At 38.8% G+C, this 25,267-nt stretch overlaps 1 protein-coding gene across 1 annotated transcript; it reads left to right on the top strand.

Annotated features, from left to right (window-relative positions):
• LOC140246161 (uncharacterized) lies at positions 1 to 25,267 on the top strand. The gene is made up of 3 exons (XM_072325602.1): positions 1 to 181; positions 21,498 to 21,571; positions 22,271 to 25,267. Exons 1-3 carry the CDS (start codon positions 16 to 18, stop codon positions 23,144 to 23,146), a joined length of 1,116 nt encoding a protein of 371 aa, XP_072181703.1. The 5' UTR covers positions 1 to 15; the 3' UTR covers positions 23,147 to 25,267.

The following is a 25,267-nucleotide window of genomic DNA, read 5'->3' as shown; positions in this document are numbered from 1 at the left end:
GACTGGTATTCCAACATGGCTGCCAGAGTCCAGTCACTGTTGAGCACATTTCTGAATTCTGAGATCATCATCAAGTACATCTGGCCGACTCCTCTGCAGCAGGATACATCGCTTTATATCTCCTTCATTGCCGAGAGGAATGTTGCAAGAAAGCGCAGGTCAGCTGAGTCATCTCAGTCATGTGAGTTTTGCTTTCCTTGCTTTTAACAGAGATTATTTTTCGTAATCTCCGTTGTTCGTTAATATGAGATCCCACTCGTACGCATGCGCAGTCAATTCATTCGTAGCGTGTGTTTTTTAGCGGTCAAGTCGCCATTTTGAGCTCTAAATTTCGCCAATTTTCTTTCATTTTGCGATCTGTCACATTCAAGTTTTCGGGGTTTCAATGGTTATTTTACCTCCCCGATCGTTTGGTAGTGTTTTTGGAGAGCAATGGAAGCGAATTTGGGTTCTTCCACGAAGCCGAATTTCCCGCAAGAGAAGCTGGTTCGCGAGGCGGGTTCCACCAGCATTGCCAGCGGACCGCAAGCGGGTCCCTCCTCCCGGCAGCGATCGGGGGGGGGGGGAAGGGTAAGACGGCAGCGGTAAGCTCGACTAGCCGCGGTGGAAACAGGCTGGGATTGAGACTGCTGTCTAACCGTTAGGGTTTTTGCGTGCAGCAGTCACGTAAGCAATGCGTGCCGATCGTGAATTTCATGCAAGGAAAAGACCATAATTGCATGAAAGAAACGCAACTAAATGTTAGAGAAAGTGAGCAGTTAACAGAAAAACATTTATGACAAGACCCCAGCCAAACTAGGAAAGTGTGGCGGTCATCTTTCTTCTGTAAATTGCCTCAGAATTGAGTCTACCTAGACTGTCTCTACTTAGAGTTAATATTTTATCAACTATAAAGTTATCATGGATATGGAGCGGTTGAGAAAACTTATATGTTGATTTGGGAGGAAGTTGGAGTTAATTTCAACTCTGGGTGTCTTGATAAAACAGACTTCAAGTGGATTTGGAAGTTAATCATAGATTAAGTGGAATTAGAGGTAATATGAGAAGTTAATCATAGATTATCTTGACTTAACGTTAAATTTATCTTTTGATAAAACGGGACCCAGAGCTATTGTGATCACCCACCATCCAGTGTGCTTCATGCATTAAGTGTCATTAAGGGGGGGGGGGGGGGGGGGGGGGGTAGGGAAGGGGGCCCCCAAACCTCCCAAATTAAGAAGTATTTGAAAATCTTCTTCTCTAGAACCAGAAGTGATAGAGTTGAGTGGTATCTAGCTATGTACAAGCTACAGGGTATGTAGTTGCAGTGGCCTTTTTTTTTTCTTCCAGATGCTGCGCCTATAATTCAGTTTTATCAGTGTGATTGATGGTGAATAGCACATATTCAGGCCAAATTTAAGACCTCAGAGGAAGGGGTGTGTGTTTGTGTGTGTGTGCTTATGTGTTTCCCATACCGAAGTGATGACAGGAACAGTCCAGGTCATTGTGAATGTCAAATGCATTAGGCATTAGTCACCTTTGCTTCTAGTAGCAGAGGTTAGAATCCTCCCCCTTCCAGCTAGCCACCACCATCCCACCACCTGCAGAGTGTCTGCCAAGAGTAGAACAACATCGGCGTAGGTTTGCTGAGGGCACTGCGGAGTCTGCCCGTTGCTTTGTGACTGGATTATCTGCAAGAACAAGGCTACTTTCTGATAGAGGAGAATTCCACGAATTCATGGATGTGCATGCCGTTCCTCCCCTTTCTCTTCTTAAAGGAAACCAAAACTCAGAGAGAAATGTGGATGTAGTGAAAGCGGCAACATTAATAGAACACATCAGTGAAAGTTTGAGGAAAATCGGACAATCAATGCAATGTTTGAATTTTTAAAGAGAAATGTGGATTGAGTGAAAGCAGCAACATTTAGTAGCGTTACATTAGTATAACTTTTGCAACGATTGTCCCATTTTCCTCTAACTTTCACTGATGTGTTCTGCTATTGGTGCAGCTTTCACTCACTCCACATTTCTCTGTGGATTTTGGTTTCCTTTAAATTACCTACAGTATTTAGTGTACATACATACTGTTTCTTATGGTGGCTTTAATTTTTGCAAATTCAGAAGTAACTCCTTTGACTTTAATATGATGGTTATTTACAGTAATGGAAACATCACAAACATGTTTACAAGCCCTCTTGAATATCCTTACCCTGTCCAAAATTGCTTTATCTGTACGGTTTATATACATGCAGGGCCTATGTCTATACATAATAGCCGATAACCGACAAGGCTTTTTAGATAGTTTTGGGGTACTATTCAAAATTAACAGTTTTCCCCTCCCTTTTAACATAAGGCTACGACAAGATCATCTAGATGCCATCAGTGTCTCATCATCGATACCTGTAGTGTCAAAAAAAAAACAAAAAAAAAAGAGAGAAGAGTGTGAGTGTCTAAATGTGAGTGATCAATGAACCTCACTATTTAAAAAGATACCGACAGTATGCTACTCTAAATGTCCAGGCATATACAAAGGGATATTGGAGGGTTTATGGTGTTCAGTGTTATATCAGACCTCTGCCTTACCATTGCTGTTCTATTACAATAAAAGAGGATAAGAAAATTTGTTAACCAAGAATATTTATAAGGAAGACGATGAAGTGAGATGGTCACTACATATTTGATCGTTCAGAACAATTTGAAGAAAGATTTGTCAACATACATTTTTCTCTGCAGGTAGGCGTATAATTTCAGACAGATGAGATTTCTGAACATCACATCTTTCCATGTGAACAAAGGCTATACAAATATGATTTGTTCACACATTTTCCCTTCTCTTACACAGTGAAAATCAGTGGTATATCTTCATATTTTCGTGCTCAGAAATGTTTGTTCGCCTCTCGTCATCTTCTGTCCCATGAATATTCTCTTTGTCTCAATTTTGAAGCAATCAGAGTAAAAAGCGTGCAGAGTACGGAACGGTCATTCACCACAGAAATCAATCCGGCCATCTTCACTGGCTGATTCACCAAATTACTTTGTGTGTTTGTGTGTGTCTGTGTGTGTGTGTGTGTGTACAGTGTAGTTTTTAGTGCACTTCTTGACAAGAGATTTTCAGGGAGAAAATGCAAGACACAAAATGGCAAGACAGAGAGAAAATCATGGCCAAGACTTCCATTCTTGGGTTTTCTCCCAGTTGAGGTTGTAACATGATAGCAATGCTTTGTTCCAAATCCTTCGTGTGGTTTATGCACAACCAGGTGTCAGACATCGTCTACACACACACACCAAAATTCCCTAGCAGTGTGCAGAGACCTTACTCCAAGTACAAGTTATTTTCTTCCATCTATAGGCAATGAAAGGAAGAGCCAGATTCAGCAACCTTCAGTGAAGTTATAGACCTATAACTTTCAGTGTCATTTGATCACCTGACAATTTCTTCTGCAGTCACATGACGTGGTGCTGTATGAAATTAAATTTCCAGTATTCTCAATTGATTATTTCAAAGAACAATAGTTACTATATTCTGCTGATCTTGAACAGTCTCAAGAGGTAAGATTTCATGAAATTTCTGAAACTGCTTTCCCGAGAAAAGTATGACAAATTAAGGGGCTAATTTTGTTAAGTTTTAGGGGCCTGAATTAGCTGGAGTCTAATATTTCCTGTAATATCTATAAAAGTGTTATTTTTTGTGTGAATAATTGACAAAATATTGATGTTAGTAATGTTAATAGCAGTCAGTAGACTTGTGCTGTATCAAAATAAATGTGCAGAGTCTAGTTTTTACATTCAAAGGAAACATGAAACATTCAGTGTTTAATGATTTGTGGGTTTATTTTGTGCAGAGGCCTAAGTAAAATTTTGACTAAAAGTTCTGAGAGGATAGATTCTGCATACATTGTAGCTAGTTATTTCCTGTGGAATGTAAAATGTACACTGTGATCATACAGTCGGCAGAATTGTGCCAAACAGATGCATGATTGAGGAATATTTCCTGTAATTTCCAGGAAAATACACTGACATATTTTGCAGCATGAAGCATGATCAAAGAAATTTCTGTGAAAAATCTGTAAGTATACAAAAGTATGAGTATTGTTGGTCCCTTTAAGGAAAACACAGCTAAATACTGTTGTAGCCCCACCTACTTCATCTTAACTACACCAGTTCATACCCAGGTAACACAGGCAGCAGCTCATTTGTACAAAGTATCAAATGATTTTCTTAAAGTAGACATTCAAAGAGATCATTAAATTCTGCAATTTAGGCATCAGTAGAAAGCTCAGAAGACATAGAAGGCAATGGAATTTTGTTACCTCGCTTTCGCGTTGCTAGAAAGAAGTAAACGCTCACGAAAAACTGCGGTTTTCTGGAGCCTGATAAGGGCCAATTCGTCAGGAAAGATGCCCGTTTCGCCTGACGTCACGCACTGGATTTGCGGACTCTGCCCGGTGAATGTGTGTACAATGTTAACGGAGGTACAACCTAATTCTTTTGCATTTTATTTCCTTATGTAAAAGTCGAATTGAACGAAATATGACTTTTCATGGTTTAATAGTAATGAAGAAACATTTCTCTCTCAATTTTTTTGTAATTCTTACAGATATTTTTGTCAATATTCAGGAATTCAAGCTACTTAGGTAATCTTATTTTTCTTACGTTTGTAATGTTAGCACGTTCAAGTTTCGCTGGTCACATGAAGCGTTTAATTGGAAATCATGAGGATGCCCATGACAGGATTGATAATCTAAGACATGGTGATGTTGACAATAACAAGCAGACTTAAGAAAAATGGCGAAATATCAAAATAGGAGAGATTTTAAAACGAGGATCGAGATAACAATTCTTGTGCAGCCCAGTCTCGTAGCTCGCGATTGCTCGCATGCAGTATCTACTTGTATTAATCCGCGGTGAAGTGGCTCTACTGCTCCGAGCCGCATTGGTAGCCGCTCGCCGCACCACCATCCTCACTGCCTGCGTGCCTGGCCTGTTACGTGATTAACCAAGTCATGGAAGTACTTTCATTGGCGTAGGAACAATTGCATAACCACGTGTGTTTGTTTACGTTCGCGCCCGATACGATGTACTGTAATACTGTACGACTATACGAGATTCTAACCAGGGAGGTGGGAAGAGAAGGAGTGGAATCTTCGACATCGACAAGGTTCGGTGTTTTCGCAAGTACATTGTAATTACATCACTGCTTCACCAGTGTGCACACGCTCGTAAAACTTCGGTAAATGACATCTGCTATGATAGCTATCACGCCATTGCGCCTGACTAGTTGCTGACCTCAAACCGGTCAGACCAAGGAGGTACAATACTAGGCTAGCAAGGTCTAATAGCAGGGCGGACATAAGCACTTCCCGATTGCTCGGGCAAGTGAAAATCAAAGTCGTACAAGTGTTCTGAACAAGGAAAAAAATGCTTGCCCGAATCGGGCAGGCAAATAATTTTGAAGCCACCTTCTTTCTCCACATTTTCCCTTCAACAAACCCATGAAATCATGCACACGCAAGCCCAAAACTAACAACTGTCATAGCGATGTCACGATTTCAACAACTGTCGAACACTGACTTACTTGAAGAAGCCCGGGTATTGCATTGCGATGCCACATCAACGCTCATCGATATCGAACAAAGTGTTTATTCCAATACGATGTATTAGCCTATTTTGGCAGTAGAAAATAGCGGTAGCAGAAAAAAAAACTGCCATTTTCTGCTCGCCGTTAGCTGCCTACAGGTGAGTCGGGTAGTCACTGGTTGTGCGTGCTCCATGTGGATACCGAGCACAGTGCACGCGCAGTCAAAAGTGAACACCAAGTTTACCAAGAAACAATAAAAATTCCACGACGGCAAGGTGCCTGACTTGGGGATGGGGGGGGGGGGGTAGAGGAGAGAGACCATTTGACAAAAAAGAAACCGCGCGTACTGGCGCATTCTTGGCGGTCATGAACAGTCTGGGGCCTGGAGGAATGAACAGGGAAAATGTTTGACGAGTCGAAGACCCAGCCAGGATTACAAACGTAATGATTCTTTATTTCTCTCATTTAATTTGCCTAAAATAGGGCTATCTCTCTCTCTCTCTCTCTCTTTCTCTTTCTCTCTATTTCCTTTTCTATTTCTTGTAAGAATTGTTTGTACTTACCGATAAAGAAAAATGAAATAAATAAACAGTGTTAAACTTGAAATGCCTTATTTTCCTGCTTTAAAATACTTCTCCATTTTGTACATTATTTCTATTCTGAGTTATGAAAAAAAGAGAAAACATGTTGCTGATTGTTACTCTAAAAGTTGTTTATTCCAAAGGTTTGCTAATCTAAAACTTAAGAAATAAGAAATTTAATCTGGGAACAAATTCAATTCGTTTATTATTAGATTAACAAGTCTTTTCCCCATTTTCACATTAACCAAACTTCAGAATAATGCTACAAATGTTTGGATTAACAAACCCTCATATTTTTGGAAGAAAAACATTGGCACAGGGATTTTACGTGTTTCAGATTTGGAATAACGAATTATAGAATACGCACAAATGTATCTCATGTCTTCTTTTTTTTTCATTATTTTAAGAATAATGATTACCGGAAAAACAAAAAATTAAAGATGTCAAACTACGACATAAACTTATGAGAGAGAGAGAGAGGGGGGGGGGGGGGGGGGAAGAAAGGTTACTGGTCGTTACTTTAAAAGATCATCACTCCCGAGGATTCAATTATCCAAAAACTGAAACAAAGGGTTCTTAAATCGAAAAGAGAAAAAGATGAAAATTAAGTTTCGTTATTTCGAAGTCCTGTTCACTCAAAAACATTCCATATTCTGAATGTTCGTTTATCCAAAAACGAAATAAGTACAAATTTCTTGCCGCGTAATTCAATTTCAGATAAACGAACCTTTCGAGCCACAAATCAAATTAAACAAACCATAATTAAATTTGTCGGATTAACAAACATCCGCACATGCAATATGCGTGTTTCGAAATAACTACCATCGGGATAGTGAATCTTATTCTTTTTTCGGAATAACGAGCACCACGCAAAGAGACGCGATGCCAAACTAAAATTCAAACCTATTTTTTCTCCTTTTTTTACCACCCGTCTATACACGTCTTCTGAACATTTCCTTATGCCCGACTAAAAAAAAATAATATTTGCACGTTACTGTGAAAGTTTGTTTATCCGAAAATGAAACAAGCTAGCTCGAGAGTTGATACTCTGAAGGTTTGCTAATTCGACAATGAAAAAAGAAAAAAAAATGTTAATCTGAACGTAAGATTAGCTTTGATTTTCTGATGGTTCGTCAATAATAATAATGATAATAATAAAGAGGTTTTGTAATTCCTTTTTTAGATTCATGTCCGGATAAACGCAGCTCTGGAATCACAAACATTCTTGCATGTTTTTTTGTTTTGTTTTGTTTTGTTTTGTTTTGTTTTGTTTTGTTTTGTTTTGTTTTTTTTTGGGGGGGGACGAATCATATTTCATTGTTACACTTGCGATCATCTACATTCATTAGACAGGGCTCGACACTAACTGTGGCCCGGTGGCCCAGGGCCACCAACAAACGCACGTCAGGCCGACAATATCTCAGAAATGAAGATTTTGGTGGCCCGATCGGGCCACCAAAAAAGTTGGATGTTTGCTTTTACTGTTGTAAATGAACAGCGGTAACAATCGGCTCCGTAAGATGCTAAAATAATTGGAAATAAATATCGGTAAGATTCAGCTCCTTACGATGCAAAAATTAATGTCAGATATTTGATTTTGGGTTCGGAAATGAATAAGGATAACATTCGGCTCAGGAAGATGCTAAAAGTAAATGCCGAATGATCCCTTGTAACGTTCGGAAATGAATAACAATGATATTCAACTCCGTACGATGATTAGATAAATGTCGGATGTTTGTGTTTACTTTCGAAAGCAAATAGCAATAACATTCGGCTCCGGAAGATGCTAAAATAAATGTCAGATGATTGCTTTTACGTTCGGAAGTGAATAGCAGTAATATTCTGCTCCATACCATGCTAAAATAACTGTCGGGTGTTTTTAAGATTTCGAAATGAATAACAGTAATGTTTAGCTGCGTTCGATGGTAAAATAGTTATTAATGTTTGATGTTTGCTTTGACGTTTGGAAATGAATAACCATAGTATTCAACTCCGTACGATGATAAAATAAATGCCGGATGATTGCTTTTACATTCGAAAGTAAGTGGCAATAATATCAGCTCCGGAAGATGCTAAAATAAATGTCGAGTGATCCCTTTGACGTTCGAAAATGAACAACAATAATTTTCAACTCCATACGATGATTAAATAAATGTCGGATGTTTGCTTTAACTTTCGAAAGTAAATAGGAATAACATTCGGCTCCAGAAGATGCCAAAATAAATGTCAGATGATTGCTTTTACGTTTGGAAGTGAATAGCAGCAACATTCTGCTCCATATGATGCTAAAATAAATGTCAGATATTTGCTATAACATTTCGAAATGAATAACAGTAACATTCAGCTGCGTTTGATGGTAAAGTAAATGTCTGATGTCTGCCTTGACGTTAAAAAAGATGAAAAACAGTATAACATACGGCTCAGTACGATTTAGAGTCTCGACGATCAGAATGTACGATGAATGACGGCGGCGGTTTAGACAAAAATGTGGAAAAAGACGTACTTCCTCACGGCTCATTCTTCCACCTCTGTAAGTAGCAATTCGCTTCGTAGAACAGTATACGAAATACACAGATTACGTGTGGCGAACATTACTCGTACAGTATTGAGTTTATGTTCATCCATTATTATTACAAACAAAAACATGCATAGAGAGCGAGTGATCAGCTGCAGGAGTCTCGCGTCGAACGTCGAGGGGGCATGGAGCTGGCGCACATGTTCGAAGTACGTACAATAGTAAATGTTCTCATACACACACGTGTTTACGCACAGCTCTCGCTAGACCGAGGAAGAAATCAGAGCACGAACACTAATATATTCACACACACGCAAACACACACAACGCGGTGCGAACCACACACCAGCACAGACTAGTGCATGAACAGCCGATGCAGACCAGCTGAGAGCGAGACGTACCATCCAGCTTGCTATGACCGGACCTACTTTTTGAAGGCACGGAACCGAAATGCGGACAAAAACGTCTGAAAGAAATCTCTGTTATGCGCCGCTAGCATTCACAAATTTCATACTTTATGAGGATGAAATGTAAGGAAAAACTGTGGGCTACAAGGACACATGCAAGAAAACTGCTAATAAACTAAATAATTGGACTTGCTAGGCTCCTAAACACAACACTGAAAACAATTCACGGTAGTAGTCTATGGAGCGAACATGTACTTTCAGAGTAAGAATCCAGTGCGTGACGTCATCGGGAAGGGGTATCGGCAGACCGTTCATCGGGGCATTTCGGGTTCACTTTTTCGTCCGATTTCAATAATTAATAAAAAATAGTTGGGATTGTTCTTTTCTCTCGATATTTTGTGTACACCTAGGACAGATGTTCAAATTCAATATTTTCTTATCAAATTTGTGTTTCGTGCTCTTTGAATTTCTACTTTAATGCTACTGCTGTAGAAGTACACCCACAATAGAGCCTATGTTGAACATTAATTGGCTTAATAGCCTTGGCATTTGCAATTTCTATTTCAAGAATTTGGTAATGATGCATATAGTTCTCTGCAGTCCCTTCCTCATTGGCCTGCAGTGCCTTAATTTAATGACCCACTGGGATTCTGCCATGCAGAGCAATAATTGCTTATTTAACTGCTTGACAAGCAGTAATCGTAATCGGAAAATATGCAAGTGCACTGGGTTTTTGTGTATGCGCATGGGCTTTTATACATATAGCAATGTATGTATGTTGATGTGTACTTACGTATAGATGTAAGCAGTATGGGTGTGTATTCATGTCATGTATGTATGTATTTATGTACATACTTTTTATGTATGTATGTATGGGTGTGTATGTATATTTTTATGTGACAAAGCAGTGGGCTTTTAGGCCTAAATGTGAGACCTACACTGTAAGCCTACATTGTAATCTACTATTAAAGTAGACGAACCAGACTCAATGCCATCATAGTAAATGCTTTCTTCCTTGTGTTCATTTAGGAGATGTCAGCATTCTGCAGATAGAGAGATGTCATTATGAGTTTTAATCTCTGTAGCTTGATTGCCATAAGGCGTAGTTACTATTGATAATATGATTGCAACCCCTTTGATGCTTGGCTTTGTAAGATACCAGAACACACCCACTACCCCTGTGAATTATTACCTAGAAGCATGTGCAACCACCACCTAGAGGAAAAGTTTAGCAAGTTGCTTGTGGCTCAAATGATCACTTCTAAAATTTCTAGATTACAACGTAAGAATGATAAACTGGTGCTAAAAGGTGGTGTAAGTGGAGTACACATTGTCATATCAGTGCTTGCATAACATGGTATAGCCCGTGACTCTTCTCTCTTGATATGCGCGATATAAATCTTGTAGACATACTCGAGCATCACTTACCCTAGACATCGCAGAATTGGAGGTAACCACGTAGTCTCCTAGCAACCAGGGCAGCCGAGGCCAATTCATGTGCCAAAGGTGGTTTGGGATGATTGATTGATGAAAGTGGATTCCCAGCTGGGGCGGATCTGCCTGCTCCCTAAGAGCTTGGTAACGTTTGCAGCTCCAACAACTTGGAGAGGGAAATGAGAGGTAGATTGGCATCATTGATTACTATGGCATTTCGTTTTCATCAGGTTTTCATCCAGCCAGGCACAGACCAAAACAAAGGTTGGCGTTTCATTTTTATCAGGTTTACATCCAGCCATGCACAGACCAAAACAAAAGTTTTCAGAGGAATGCAGACTTCTGTACATGAAGTTTTCTTTTATTGTGCATGAATGGAGCAATCTTACAGATCTCGTAGTCAGGTTAAAGAATTAACTCATATGTGACAGTGCATCACAAAACGAACAAAAAGTCGCACACACTGATTTTGCGTGAGGATCAACCTCGCCGATCTTGACTTTTTCATATTTTCTAAAAGAGCAAGTCTTCTTTTACATTATGCTAAATTTTGGGATCATAAAACGGGTGGGAAAGTGTGTTTTTTTAGCAGTTTATCTTGAACATTCTTGGTAGAATAGTGTGATTAGGTGTGTAATAGAGTCCCTTTTTCATTTCTGGAAAACCTTGTACGCACTCTTCACTTTCAACTCTAATAACTTTTGAAAAGGATAGCGCTACTGCTTTGAAAGTTGGCATTAATTATGGACAGAATGTATTAATGAGGCATGCTTAATTTCAGTTTAATTTGATAGTCCCTTCATTGTTGTTACTCAGGTGGTTAACTTCCTGCTTTTTGTCCCTTTCATCGCACAGCCACATGGTTTGGTAAAGATTAAGCGCTTGAGTAGACACTAATTCAGAGCCTCTTTTCTCAGTTCACACTTTTCCTGAGTTTGTGCTTTCTTTCCAATATTTAGATAGGTTAGGAGAGTCCATTTGATTTGAGTTATACATCATTTTAAAGCTTAAAGTGTGCTCTTTCAGAATATGGTCGTAACTAAGAATTCATGTCTGGCGACGTTTTGTTTGTTTTGTGGTGCAGGGTCACATATATGGAATATATAAATGGAATATGTAGGGCCTATACGCAAACAGACAATGATTTTTGAGATCCATATATTTTCATTGTACTTAACGATCCATGTGCATCTGATAGGCTATAATGAGGCAGTGGACATTTGGTACGAAGATTTATACGCCAGTCAATAGGAGTCTAGTGATCTGACGACATTTAATCACTTCACATTACTCACATGAATCATGACCAATGCAGGCATTTGAAATTCTGTATACGCCATATACACAGCAAGTCTAATTTTTTCGCAAATTGGGTCTGCCCAACAATTTCACAAGTGATGGAATTCACGATCATGGAATGTAGTAATGAACAGAGAAATGTATGCATGCATGTCACATTCATGTCGGGGTCAGAGTTAATACTTTTGCATGTATACTGCAAAATTCACGAATAGCACCTGACTCATGAAATTTTGAGAAATAAAAACTTCGCAAAATTCATGCCATATGGAGTATTACAAGATTATCTCATGCAATTTCATTGAATGAAATTAATACCATTTTATTTGAGTGTTTGGCTCTACGAAATTAGAATCAGTTGTGATACGGGGGAAAGTTTCATTTTGATAAGGAAGTGTTAAAGGAAACCAAAACACATGAATCATGACCAATGCAGGCATTTGAAATTCTGTATACGCCATATACACAGCAAGTCTAATTTTTTCGCAAATTGGGTCTGCCCAACAATTTCACAAGTGATGGAATTCACGATCATGGAATGTAGTAATGAACAGAGAAATGTATGCATGCATGTCACATCCATGTCGGGGTCAGAGTTAATACTTTTGCATGTATACTGCAAAATTCACGAATAGCACCTGACTCATGAAATTTTGAGAAATAAAAACTTCGCAAAATTCATGCCATATGGAGTATTACAAGATTATCTCATGCAATTTCATTGAATGAAATTAATACCATTTTATTTGAGTGTTTGGCTCTACGAAATTAGAATCAGTTGTGATACGGGGGAAAGTTTCATTTTGATAAGGAAGTGTTAAAGGAAACCAAAACACATGAATCATGACCAATGCAGGCATTTGAAATTCTGTATACGCCATATACACAGCAAGTCTAATTTTTTCGCAAATTGGGTCTGCCCAACAATTTCACAAGTGATGGAATTCACGATCATGGAATGTAGTAATGAACAGAGAAATGTATGCATGCATGTCACATTCATGTCGGGGTCAGAGTTAATACTTTTGCATGTATACTGCAAAATTCACGAATAGCACCTGACTCAAAAAATTTTGAGAAATAAAAACTTCGCAAAATTCATGCCATATGGAGTATTACAAGATTATCTCATGCAATTTCATTGAATGAAATTAATACCATTTTATTTGAGTGTTTGGCTCTACGAAATTAGAATCAGTTGTGATACGGGGGAAAGTTTCATTTTGATAAGGAAGTGTTAAAGGAAACCAAAACCCAAAGAGAAATGTGAATTGAGTGAAAGCAGCAACATTAGTAGATCACATCAGTGAAAGTTTGAGGAAAATCGGACAATCGATGCAAAAGTTATGAATTTTTAAAGTTTTGGTATTGGAACCGCTGGATGAGGAGACTTCTAGAGATTGTGACGTATGTTTGGACAAAAATATAAAGAAAATATAAAGGGAATTCCACAAAAATTCACTTTTCTAGCATAATGAAAGAGGACTTGACTTGCCACTTTCAGAAAACAGGGGGAATAATTGCTAACCTTGACATATGTCAGTATCAAATTGATGGACTGTGTAATTTTCATGAAAAATGACTTTTTGTGGAATTCCCTTTATATTTTCTTTATATTGTTGTCCACACATACATCATAATCTCTAGTAGTCTCCTCATCCAGCGGTTGTAACACCAAAACTTTAAAAATTCATATCTTTCACATCGATTGTCCGATTTTCCTCAAACTGTCACTGATGTGTTCTCCTAATGTTGCTGCTTTCACGCAATCCACATTTCTCTTTGGGTTTTGGTTTCCTTTAAGGCCAGTGTCTATTTTTCAGTTTACATGGGGGGAGGGGGGAGTGTTGAAATACACGTAAGGTCTTGAGGCAATTGGACAATGTATGCTAGCTAGTTTTGTTTGTTCACAATTAAACTTTGTTAGTAACAGTTTTTTAGTCACCAGTGTAGGTTGTGTGAAGAAAACAGGTATTGAGCAATACAGGATAAATGTACTTACTAAAGCTTTCTAATACCTCCTTCCCCCCCCCCCCCCAAAAAAAAAAAAAAATCATGGAAAAACTCCAGAATAAACATTGCAGTCACATACTGGATACAGTCAATAATTAACTGAACTTCATACTCCCTATTCATGTTATAAATATGCCCCTAATCGGGTTATGCTTTCTGCGGTATTAGGTTATCTTATGTTACAATTTTGTTTTCAAGAGTTATTTACACGAACATGTCTTGTCTGAGACACACATTGAAGGCTGCCTTTTATGTCCAGGAACATCGTTGGAATGCATTTGATAAAGCTTTGACAAAGAAAGCGAGTCATTAGGGTCATCTAGTGCCGTGGAGAAGATTATTTTACCCATACCAGCAGGTTGAATGCTTGCCATTTTATCTTCTAACGTTCACCTGCCAGACGACAGGTGAGAAAGGGGAGCTGATAGTTGCAAACAATTTGTGAATTTATCATCAGTGTCCTGTGTGTGTGGCAATCTCTCTCTGACAAAGAATGAGTGTTTTGGAAATGGATGTCATGGGTCTGAGGAGGGAGATATGGTTGTGCATGAGACCTCTGGTGAAATTAGATGTCAAGATATGTTTGTTTTCATTTTTGTATATAACTGACTGTACTTCACTTTTGTCAGGAAGTACTGGAGATGTAATGGCTCCAAAAAAAAAGAAGAAAAAAAGAAATAAGATGTCCTCGTTTCTAGTTGGAGATATGTAGGTCCATGAGATAAAGTTCAATATGTTATTCATCAAAAAGTCATTTGAGAGAGAATGAAGAAAGTGATATGACTGAGAGAGCCTCGGGAAGAAAGAGAGAGATGGTGAGAGAAAGAGGATGAGATAGATAGATAGATAGATAGATAGATAGATAGATAGATAGATAGATAGATAGAGGGGGAATAGCAGGGAAATGGGGTAAAATTGTAAGTACCATATGGTGAGAGAAGCAGTAGGAGCCTCAGACATAAACTTGAGGAAAACACATAACAGGCTCTCAGGTAGAAAGTCGGGAGATTGCTTGGCACCATGCCAAGAGATGAAGAATATCTGAAAGGTCATCTGGTGCTCATAAACGCAGTGCATCAGATTGCGAATTGATATTGGAGAGATGTGCTTATGCCAGGCCAAGAAAGGAAGAAAAAAAAAATGATTGCTGGAGATGGTACGTTGGGGTTATGTTGCCATGCAGGAGTGCAGCACAGTTCCCACTTTACTGTTTCGGTTTGGGGCAATGTACATTTCTAGTTTCTGCACTCGCGCAAAGATTATTCAAAACCGGCCACTGGGGAACACACATCGTGATAATAAATGTCTTACATGTACATTGGAACAAAATCACTTGCACTTCATTTACGATTCTTAAAAAACAAAATTCGCAATGCATTGAAATGTTGAATCTGTTGCATATTGCCATAGCCCTACTAAAGTTTGCATTCAGACTAGTATAGGCAGGAAAAGTGGAAGGTATAGATTTGCCAGGATACACTTCACTTTCTAGAAAGAAACTAAAGTAGGATAAGTGATTGAATGCAAAAGATTGATCCTCTGTAATGATATGATGTCAACTGGGTCTACTAGGCAGTACCTCATTAACCCAAATAGGCTGATTTGGTTTCAGGATTATTTGTCAGGAGGTATTTGCCTAATTTTTACTTTTTATGGGGGGGGGGGAAATAAATTACTGTCAGAAAATGTAATTGTATGTAAGGAGTTGCTGTTACAGTTGTTGTTTGTGAAATGGAATGTGGAATTCATAATCCAGCGATATTTAACGAGCCACGTTTAAGCTGCATTGTCTGTCATTCTTATGTCATGAGGCTATTGATGGTTGTTTGCAGATTATGTCATGTTGGAATGTTTTATGTGAGTTTGTGTGGTTGTGTGTGTATGCATATTATGATGATGATTAATAAATGGAATGAAGTAGATGTAGAAGCAATCCATTTTTTGAGAGTGGAAATAACGCTCTGGAATATTTCTTTCTGCATTGCATCACAGAAAAATATGTTTATTTGTTTGGGGGTTTTTTTTGCCATGCACAGGTGACATCGCTATACCAGCAGAGTTTTGATGGTGGTATAAGTGCATGTGTGCCAGATGTTGAGCAAAATTAAATATGAGAACAGATGAATGTGTCAGAGTTGTTTTGTTTTTTTTTTTTCCAAACTGTTAGCTCCAACTGGTTGATAACCATGTGAACTTGGTCAATCATGCATTCACATTTTATCATTTTTTTTAATGCATGCACATGTCATTGCACTATTTATGCATTTGCGATTTTGCTTGTACTTTTGCTCTAAAATAAAGGATTGTGGCCGGGAACGAGGAAACCAACCTAGAGATTTTGTAGTATCACTTTTACTTGGTGACACACAAGAGATAAACTGCATTTTTTTCAAAGCTTGGCAGATTGACTGTCAGAGCATTACTGTAACTTGTCTTAAAAGGAGTTTTAACCAATCCCCCATCATTTCTGTCACTTATATCTACTCATTTGATTGCATTATAGCTATACTAGTATTGGGGAAACTCAATATAATGAACACTGGAAATATATTGAGCAGTGGGTGTAATTAAATTTTTTTTTTCCATGCAAGTGAATGCGTTTTGCTATTCTTCGAATTATTTCAATTTGACAGAACGACTACAATAATTAGCTGAATCTAGTAACTTCCAAACAAAGAAAAACATAGTTCATAGAACCTTTATGGGCGAGAGCAATTTTCTTATTAGTGTTGTCTCTGTAATGGTGAAGATGTCCAAGAGCCCACCTGCTCAACACATTATCTCCTGGCTCACATTCCTGTTTGTTCCAAGTGTACAATGCAATGGCATGCTATGTATGACTCCTTGAACTCTCATGTCAAGATCTATGTCATGACCAGATACAAAGTTAGACCAGGGAGGTGTTACAGAGATGGAGTGGCAACTCTTCGTAATTCATGCAAACACATGTTTGGGTTCAAGTCGTTACAATGGGATGTCTAGCATTCCACTACGCTTTTAAGTCATGGTGGTACTGCTCTGGTTGCAAGACGAAGTTCGGAGAAGAAGAACGCATTTCACCTTTCGTTGAATTACAAGCTTTATTTCACCATAAAATTTTAAATGAAATACTCGAATTGATTTAGAATAGTTAAGGAAAGAATTCAATATTATAAACATGTATTTCTAGTTTCTTCGTAATTCGCAAATCGAAATGAAATAAAAATTAGGCCCTCTTAAAAACCTGATATTTTTCTATAATGCGCATGTTTCCGCATGTTAGTTTTCTATCTTTTAAAGTACTCCACTAAAGCATGTTCCAGCGTGCTTTTTAACTATTTGCTGTTAAAATTGTCAGTTTTACACTGCATTTGGATTCACTGCTCCAATTCAAGGTACACAAATTAATTTTTGCCATCACATTGAGAGAGAGAGAGCGAATTGCAGTAGGGGCAAGTATTTCTAGATGTGAGAGCGCTAGTCCCTATTATTGATGCTCTCTTTTGTCAAAGCACCTGTACCGGCCGCACAGAAACGCTGTTAGTGGGAGGTTTGTTAGCGCTATCAAGTCACTAACAAATCAGCCACTATAACAGCACGGGCAACGTGACCGCACAGAAAGCGCTGTTAGAGCGCTGTTAGACACGTGCACTGTTACGGCGCTGTTAGTGGATTTAGCCTTAGAGTTAGGCAAAATCTATGCGATTTGTGCGTAAAGGGATGCAGTTTGATGCAGCGATACACAACGCATTGTTGTCTTTGTGAATGGCGTGAGTGTATAAGGGGAGTTCACGGTTGTGATTTGCGCGTGTGCAAAACAAAGGACAAATGAGAATTTCTGTGTATTTGTCACTGACTGAATCCTCGGGCAACTATGAGAATCTGAATTATGTCAGTACAATGTATGATTTTCAGACTATGAACAGGTGTAGGTCATTCATCGACAATGCTAAGCAACATTTCTCGATGCATCTTGTCTACATTGATTGAATACAAGATGCCATGCTTCAACAAGGAATTGTTGTCCACAACACAATGGTGTTCAAGTTATTTGACAGTCTGTGGTTTAGGCGTCAAATGAGACATGCGTTAACCACAAACTCCCAATTCACATTTCAACACAGTTCGAGCACTGCTTTCGAGAACCGATATATCCTGAAAAATTCATTTTCCCTTATCTTGGTCTCATGCCGTTACCATCCGCAAAATCAACGTCTCCCGCATCCCGCCACATTCTCAATTAGTTTTCGGGTCAATTTCGAAGAAGGTTTACTTGGGAGACAACTAGAGCGCATACATTCAGCGCGCACGCAAAAAGAAACACTAACATTGCCACTATCGGTGCCCCTGGCACTGTTAAAGAGTTGATAAAACAGCACCACTGTTGTTAGCTTCTGTGCGGCCTCGCGATGTTAGGCTAACAGCGCTGTTAGTGAATTTGACTAACAGCACGCTTCTAGTGCGGCCAAATCGTCGCTATCAGCGCTGTTAGTGCGCTGTTAGCGCTAACAACGTTTCTGCGCGGCCGCCCCTGGTTTCCACCTGTAGTTAAGCGCATAACTTCTCGGCGGTGCCGCGCATGACTTCAAAGGAGAGCAGTAGTTGTCTCTCCTTCTCTAGCACCTCCCTGGTTAGACCATGGACCACTTCAGGCATTGATTATTGCCGTGCAATGCATGCCACAGAATTAACTGTGATTCTGTGGTGCCTGTGCACAAAGTTGCAGCAATACTGTGATAATGCTGAATGCTCACTGTGCACACCATTGTGCATTTCTTTGCACAGTTCATACCCAACTGAGGGAACAATGATATGGTCATCTCTCTGAGAAACATTGCATATTAAGTTCTATACTGTAAAAGTGGACATTTTCGTGGTGTTGAAATTTTTGCGCTTTTTGTGCAGCCAGAAACTAGCATGAAAATAAAAGCATGCGAATGTTTTTGCTTGTCATATGTTCCAGTAGTTGATGTCTTGATTACACGGAATTACAAACATGTGGAACTCATCTCATTCCGCCGAGCACTAAAAATTACTCGTGTGAAAATATCCACTTTAAGAGTATTCAAGACAAACGACGTAGACATGGGAAAAAACTTTCCGTATTGAAAAAATCCAACATTTTATCTGTTTAATAAAGGTTATTTTCACTCTGAAACACTGTAATTTCAGCACTGTCATCATAATAGATATAGTCATGAATATATTGGCATATGTTTGTGCAGTGCATTTTGTACTTCCTGATATTACCGGGGAAAATGGCTGATGACTGATAGCGCTTTTTAACACATCTTGATGTTTAAGTGTAATCATAAATTTGCATATTTCCACATTGCCAGGGACAACCAAGATACTTTGAGAAAAAAAAAAGAAAAGTTATCTGATCCCATTGTTCTAGAAATTAAAAGATTGATCGTGGGGATGGATGGTGTTGAATATCCCTTGGTAGCTGGTGTGTCAACTGGATCATTAACAATCAGCTGCTGAACAAGCTAAAAATTGTCAGCAAAATAAGACAGAGAGTTTGTGTCATGGTCACCTGGCCCCTCTCATTTACCCCATATCTGTAGTAATCTACAATTGCAGAAGGATGTTTTGATACTTTTAAAAAATGCTGTATTATATTCCTTTTCACATGAACTTGTGAAAGCCTCACTGCAAAAGAGGACTTCCTTCCCCCCACCCTAGAAATATACATGATAATAGTAATTTATATATCCTGGCATTTGTAAACAATTGTAATCATTATTTGATGGTTGCAGATGGGAATGGAGCTCATTCCCATATTGCTAATGGCTCTGTTGATGACACAAATGATGCGTGTGAAGGCTGATGTGAAGTGTGTTTGGAAGATAACATTCTCCCAGTGGCATTGATCTTAGCAGTGCATTCCACATTGCTGTAGAGCAGTTGTACAGTTTGTACCTCATGAATTGATAGGACAGTCCTTTGAAAATGACACTGATGAACCAGGACCCATTCACATTTAATAGTGAGGTACGCAAGGTTTGTAGCAGGATCACAAATGATGAAGCGTCTTCAGCATACATGAGTTTGCAATGGCTCTTCGCTTTCAGACCCATAAAGTGTGAGAAATGCCCTTACGCACTGAAGCAGGTTCAGAACTACATGTAGAAAATACTTCAAATGACATACAACAAATCAAGGTTCTTTATGCTATAGTGGTCTACACACACATTTCAAAGAGGAACGTTCATGTCGAAACGACATTATAATGTGAAATGGGTCTTGAATTGCGCAGGCAGTGTTCTTTTCTGTGATGGGTGAGGCAGCAATGTTACCACAAGAAAAGCAATTGCTGTCTAGCCTGATATCAAGAATGTATAATTATTAATCAAGAGCAGTGCACTATTGTTGCATGTGCATGCTTAACTCTTTGTAATGTCAACCTGTCAATCAAAATTATGAAATGTTTCAACATGCTTGAAGATAATTGACTTCTTTAATGAGATAAAAAGCCTATGGGAGATCTTCTGTCATGCTACGATAGCTCCATAATAACATTTAAACAATAGGACTTCTCTTTTGTCTATAGATATTAGATAATGCATTAATAGGAATCATAATTTTTTTTCATCACTTGAGAGTTTGCACAATTTCATTTTTTACAACATTACAGAATACAACAGGAAGAATTTTTTGTGCTGTAAAGATTCTGACCAGTGCGAGAAGAGTTTTAATGCCACCACACTGAAGGGTGCAAGAGGCATTATGCTTTTGAGTTGTCTATCTATCTGTTTACATCTTGTTATTGTGATTGATAATAAACTGAAAGTGGATTTTCTTAGTGCCTGATTCGGTTGCGCTTTAGCTGTATATGAGGTACAGATGTGCTGACACTTAAGATTTTTGGCAAATTCTTTGAAGTCAAAGGTCACTGAATTTTGGCCAGAAATGACTTTTCTCAGTTTCATTTACAAATATTTAATGGTAATATCCTTAAAGTAGTATTGGTACAAAGAAACAGGCAATTTGGTATTTGTGGTGATAACTGGTGACGGTCAAAGTCGCAATCAGCGGTCAATGGTCATTGTACTTTTGCCCCTCAAAAAAAAAAAAAAAAAAAAAAAAAAAAGAATATCCTTGCCAGTCTTCATCCATTGGTACTTTGGCAGGAAGAGTAGAAATGATAAGACAGTATCTTGCATGAAGATAACAGTGGTAATAGGTTTATGATCATGATCAGAGGTCAGGTCACTGCAGTGTGGTTTTTAAGAACATTTTCTGGTCATATCCTTTACTATGAATGTTTAATTGTAATATTGTCTGGTAAAACAGATAGAAGTCAGTTAACAAGTAGTTGAGTGAAATGATCAATGAATTTTATCAGCGTATAATGGGAGAGTCATGCAGATGTAGTGATCACATGAGAACATGAAGTGATCCCAGTCTCTATGAAGTAATCTACTTTGTTGTACTTAATCTTAGTTCCATTGTATGAATACTAGCATGCTATTCCTTTTCTCGCTGGCGACTTCTCCCAAAGTTTTATGTCACCAAAAATGCCATCTACAGTGTACATGTGAATATCGAAATACATAAACCAAGAACACTTGTAGGACAAGTTGGAGTAAATCATCAAATCTGATTGTGGTGTAAATGGAGACATTATTCAGCAAGTACACTCCTCTTCCTTTGTAGAGAATATGGCCTGATGAAAGCTTCTGTTTATATCTAATTGTCTTTTGCAGCAAACTCATCCTTGGTGGCAGTAGCTGACTTAAAGAGTGCCATAGAGGATAACCTTGGCAATTTCACAGCATTGGTAAGATAATCTGATGTGTGTTGGTCATATTTGAATAATTGCGGATGAACTGGTCATGAAAGACTCGTCTCTCAGCTCAAACATTGCTTTTGCACTTAATTCTGAACTAAACCCTCTTGTTAATCATTCCTGCAGACTGTGAAAATTTGACGTACGTTTGATTCAACAAGAAAATCCAAGTTCTGTGTGTGCCTCTTCACAGATTCCTTGGGTCTGCAAGGGCCTCACATCTACCATAGATTCTTTCAAATAAGAGAGGACATATTTTAGTTCTGAGACTTTGTAACTTATTAAATGATTTTAACCCTGAGGGTAAAAAAATCCATGTTTGTCTGTAGAGACTGTTATATGGAGGTGCCACCCATGTTCAACCCTTGCCAAGGTTTGAAATTGGACAAGCCTGTAATGGAACCCTTCTTTGTAGGAATACACTTGGCTTCAGAATGAGGCATGCTTTAAACTCTGGCAGATCAAACTGGCAGGAATTCATTCATTGCAAGTCTTCCTGGCTAGGTAACCTTGCTTGGTAGCATCGTCTCCCTCCCCTTCACTTCACCCTCCACTTTTTCTTTTTTTTGTTTTTGTTTTTTTGTTGGGGGGGGGGGGGCAGATTTTTCATGTGCACCGTTGTCATGTTATGATTAAGCAAGTTGGTTCTAGAAATAAACCTCGTGTCTCTTTCCCTCCTCTATCTTACAGTCAAATGGGACATCGATAACTATCACTGAAGGGTTTCCCAGTGCCATTGCACAACTGATACCAGGGCTGGAGCAATCAACCACTGAGAATATCACCAATGTAGCGAGCATAGATATTACAACCACAGAAATGGCTGCCACCAATGTGGTAGCCACCAATGTGGCAACTACTGATGTGGCAACAACCGATGCAGCAACAACCGATGCAGCAACAACCAAAGCAGCAACAACCGATGCAGCAACAACCAAAGCAGCAACAACCGATGCAGCAACAACCAAAGCAGCAACAACCAAAGCAGCAACAACCGATGCAGCAACAACCGATGCAGCAACAACCAATTTGGTTACCACCAAGAGGGCAACCACTGACAGGGCAACTACCAACTCAGCAACTACCAACTCAGCAACTACCAATGTGGCAACCACTGTGGCAGCCACCGGGACAGCCACAGGCATGGCCGCCCCCAAAATGACCACCAGTGTTGTGGCGACCACCAATACTGAAACCGCCGTAATTTTAACCACCCGCAAGTCGGACGTCTTTAACTTCTTCAGCAACCCTGGCCTCTTTATATCTCTGGTTGTCATTGCCACCATCAGCATCATCATCATCATTGTCGGCCTCATCTACCTCCTATGTGATAGGAGGCGAGGCCGCAGTGGGGAGTACATCACCAACCACAGCCCCCGAAACAGTGACCTGGAGTTGGGCTTCGACAACCCTGTCATGGCAGAGAACGATAAAGCAGTTCCCAATGGCAACGGGGCGCATCTACTCAGCGTCAAAGCAGACTTGGATTCGGACATGATTGTACCCTACGACAACTTTACCCAAGAGGAACTGATGAACTATGAGGTTGAAGATACGCATTTGTAGATGGAATTGCTCCTTTTTTTTCTGTTTCTTTCATCAAATGTGTTGCTTGGTATTCACTTGGATTGGAAGGAAGTTGAGGTAATGACGTATAGAGTATATTGATTGTAAGTATTACAATTCAAACCTTGCGATTGTGCTTGTTATCATATCAACAACCAGCATAGCATGATGACTTGCCCAAACATCTGAAATTGTTACCAAACAAGACATTGATGATGCCTGTGATGGACAAATGTTCATTTGAATTTGATGCAATTTGTAGTATCCAAGAGGGCAAACTGGTACTCCAGTACTTAACAGTTGTATTCTTTTGAAAAGTTGTGCTAGATCTTCCATTGCTTGCTTCCCATGTGTATTCACTTTCCACAAACTCGATGTTGATTTGGATGTTTGTGTAGAGCACAAATGCTTACAAGTGGGCTGTTTTCCAGTTATTTATACAGCTCAAACCTGCACCTTGTAATATATGGGGTTGCAGTTGATTGAGATTAGTATTAATCACCTTTTTAATGCCTAATGCTTTTTTGAAAAAGTTGCAATTAATTTCACTTGAATGTATAATAAGGGACCAGTGTGGTCCAAGCTTTCTTCGCTGGAGCATGCTGAGTAAGCATGTAGTGAGTTGCTGTTGTATATAACACACAACTGTATGTAGTATGAATTAGGACCACTTGTATAAAGTTGGTTGTTTTAAAAAGTAGTTGCACATTTTGGTCATATATCAAAGAATCATACTTACTCTTTAAAAAAAAAAGTTATCTTTCAGAACTCAGCGAAGTCCTCTTGGATTTGTTTGGGCTAGTGGCAGATAGCTTTTTGTTATTATTGTCATTACCATTGAATAAGCTAACTAAATGTTCTTGGCAATATTGTCACTTTAAAAAAAAAAAAGAAGCATAACTAGCCTTTTCATCAGATGTAGATATTTGAATTTTCTGTAGTTTATCTAGCTGTAGTTCATCAATCAATTATTCCATTACCATGTTATGACACTGTAGCATTCCTTTAAAGATCCTTTGATGAGCATTGCACTTTGTTTGTATTTATTCATGTGTAGGATCAAATCATCTATTTCATCCTGTTATGACATGTTCTCCTGTATTCTTTGATGTTTATTCATTTTTCAATGTGGCAGATGAAGTCAAAAATATTATGCAGAGAAGGTGAGTGGTAATGACACTTTAATAGTTTGTAGAGTTTCTGTAATATGATAATGATGAGGCTGATTTTTAGCAGGAAGTCACCTTTGTCTGAGACATAATAATTCAACCCAAATATTTTTTTTTTGTACAATGTTTTATATGAATCAAATATTGCCAAATACGAGGGGAAAAAACAGTGACTGATAGACATTATCCAATGTTCACTATTTTGGATATCTTCTCAAACATTCAAGTGTGGTTTTATTTGGAAGGTTTGTTGCTGTTTCCTGGAGGAATGGCAAGGGATTCTATAGGTTGATATCAGAGCCATCTGTAGAAGTAATAGTATTCATTTTGCAATTAAAGGTATTTCTTGCTGGGTCTTAAGATATCTTTATATGCAAGCTAATCACTTTCCTCGCACAATTGATGAAAAAAAAAAACAACAACAATTCCAAACATGCATAATGATTCTGTATTGGTACAGGTGTGTTGATTACTCTGACCCTTAAAAGGATGGTGCATCAAATAGGAATATCATTCTGTTGTTTACCTGTTATGCCACCATAACAACATTGTAGTTCAATAAACAGGAGATCTTTTATCTCTGTTTCACATGGACCCAGTTTGCATATGGGATAGCTGCCTTGAGCAACAGAGCTTTGCGCTATCAAGATCTAACTGTTACACATCACTTTAGCCAGGTCTATGGTGCTATACTAGTGCAAGTATGAGCCCTACATACTCTTCCCTTTTGTGATGTTCGAGCACGGAGCTATAAAGACCAGTGGACAAAATGTGTGTGGTTGTCGATTTGTGGGTGTTTGCTGCCTCTTGTCTTGGACCTTCAGACCTTAAGAGGGTCTGGACTGACCACCCACAAGTGGAGTGAGCTTGGGCATCAAACAGGAGACCTTCATGTGACAAGCTGAGGAAGAGTGATAGTGTAAACACACCCCAAACATTCCTCCCGTTTGGA

The sequence above is a fragment of the Diadema setosum genome, chromosome 2, assembly GCF_964275005.1.
Source record: "Diadema setosum chromosome 2, eeDiaSeto1, whole genome shotgun sequence".
Classification (NCBI taxonomy): Eukaryota; Metazoa; Echinodermata; class Echinoidea; order Diadematoida; family Diadematidae; genus Diadema; species Diadema setosum.
Note: the sequence above shows the minus strand (reverse complement) of the source record. Positions and strands in the feature narration are given on the sequence as shown.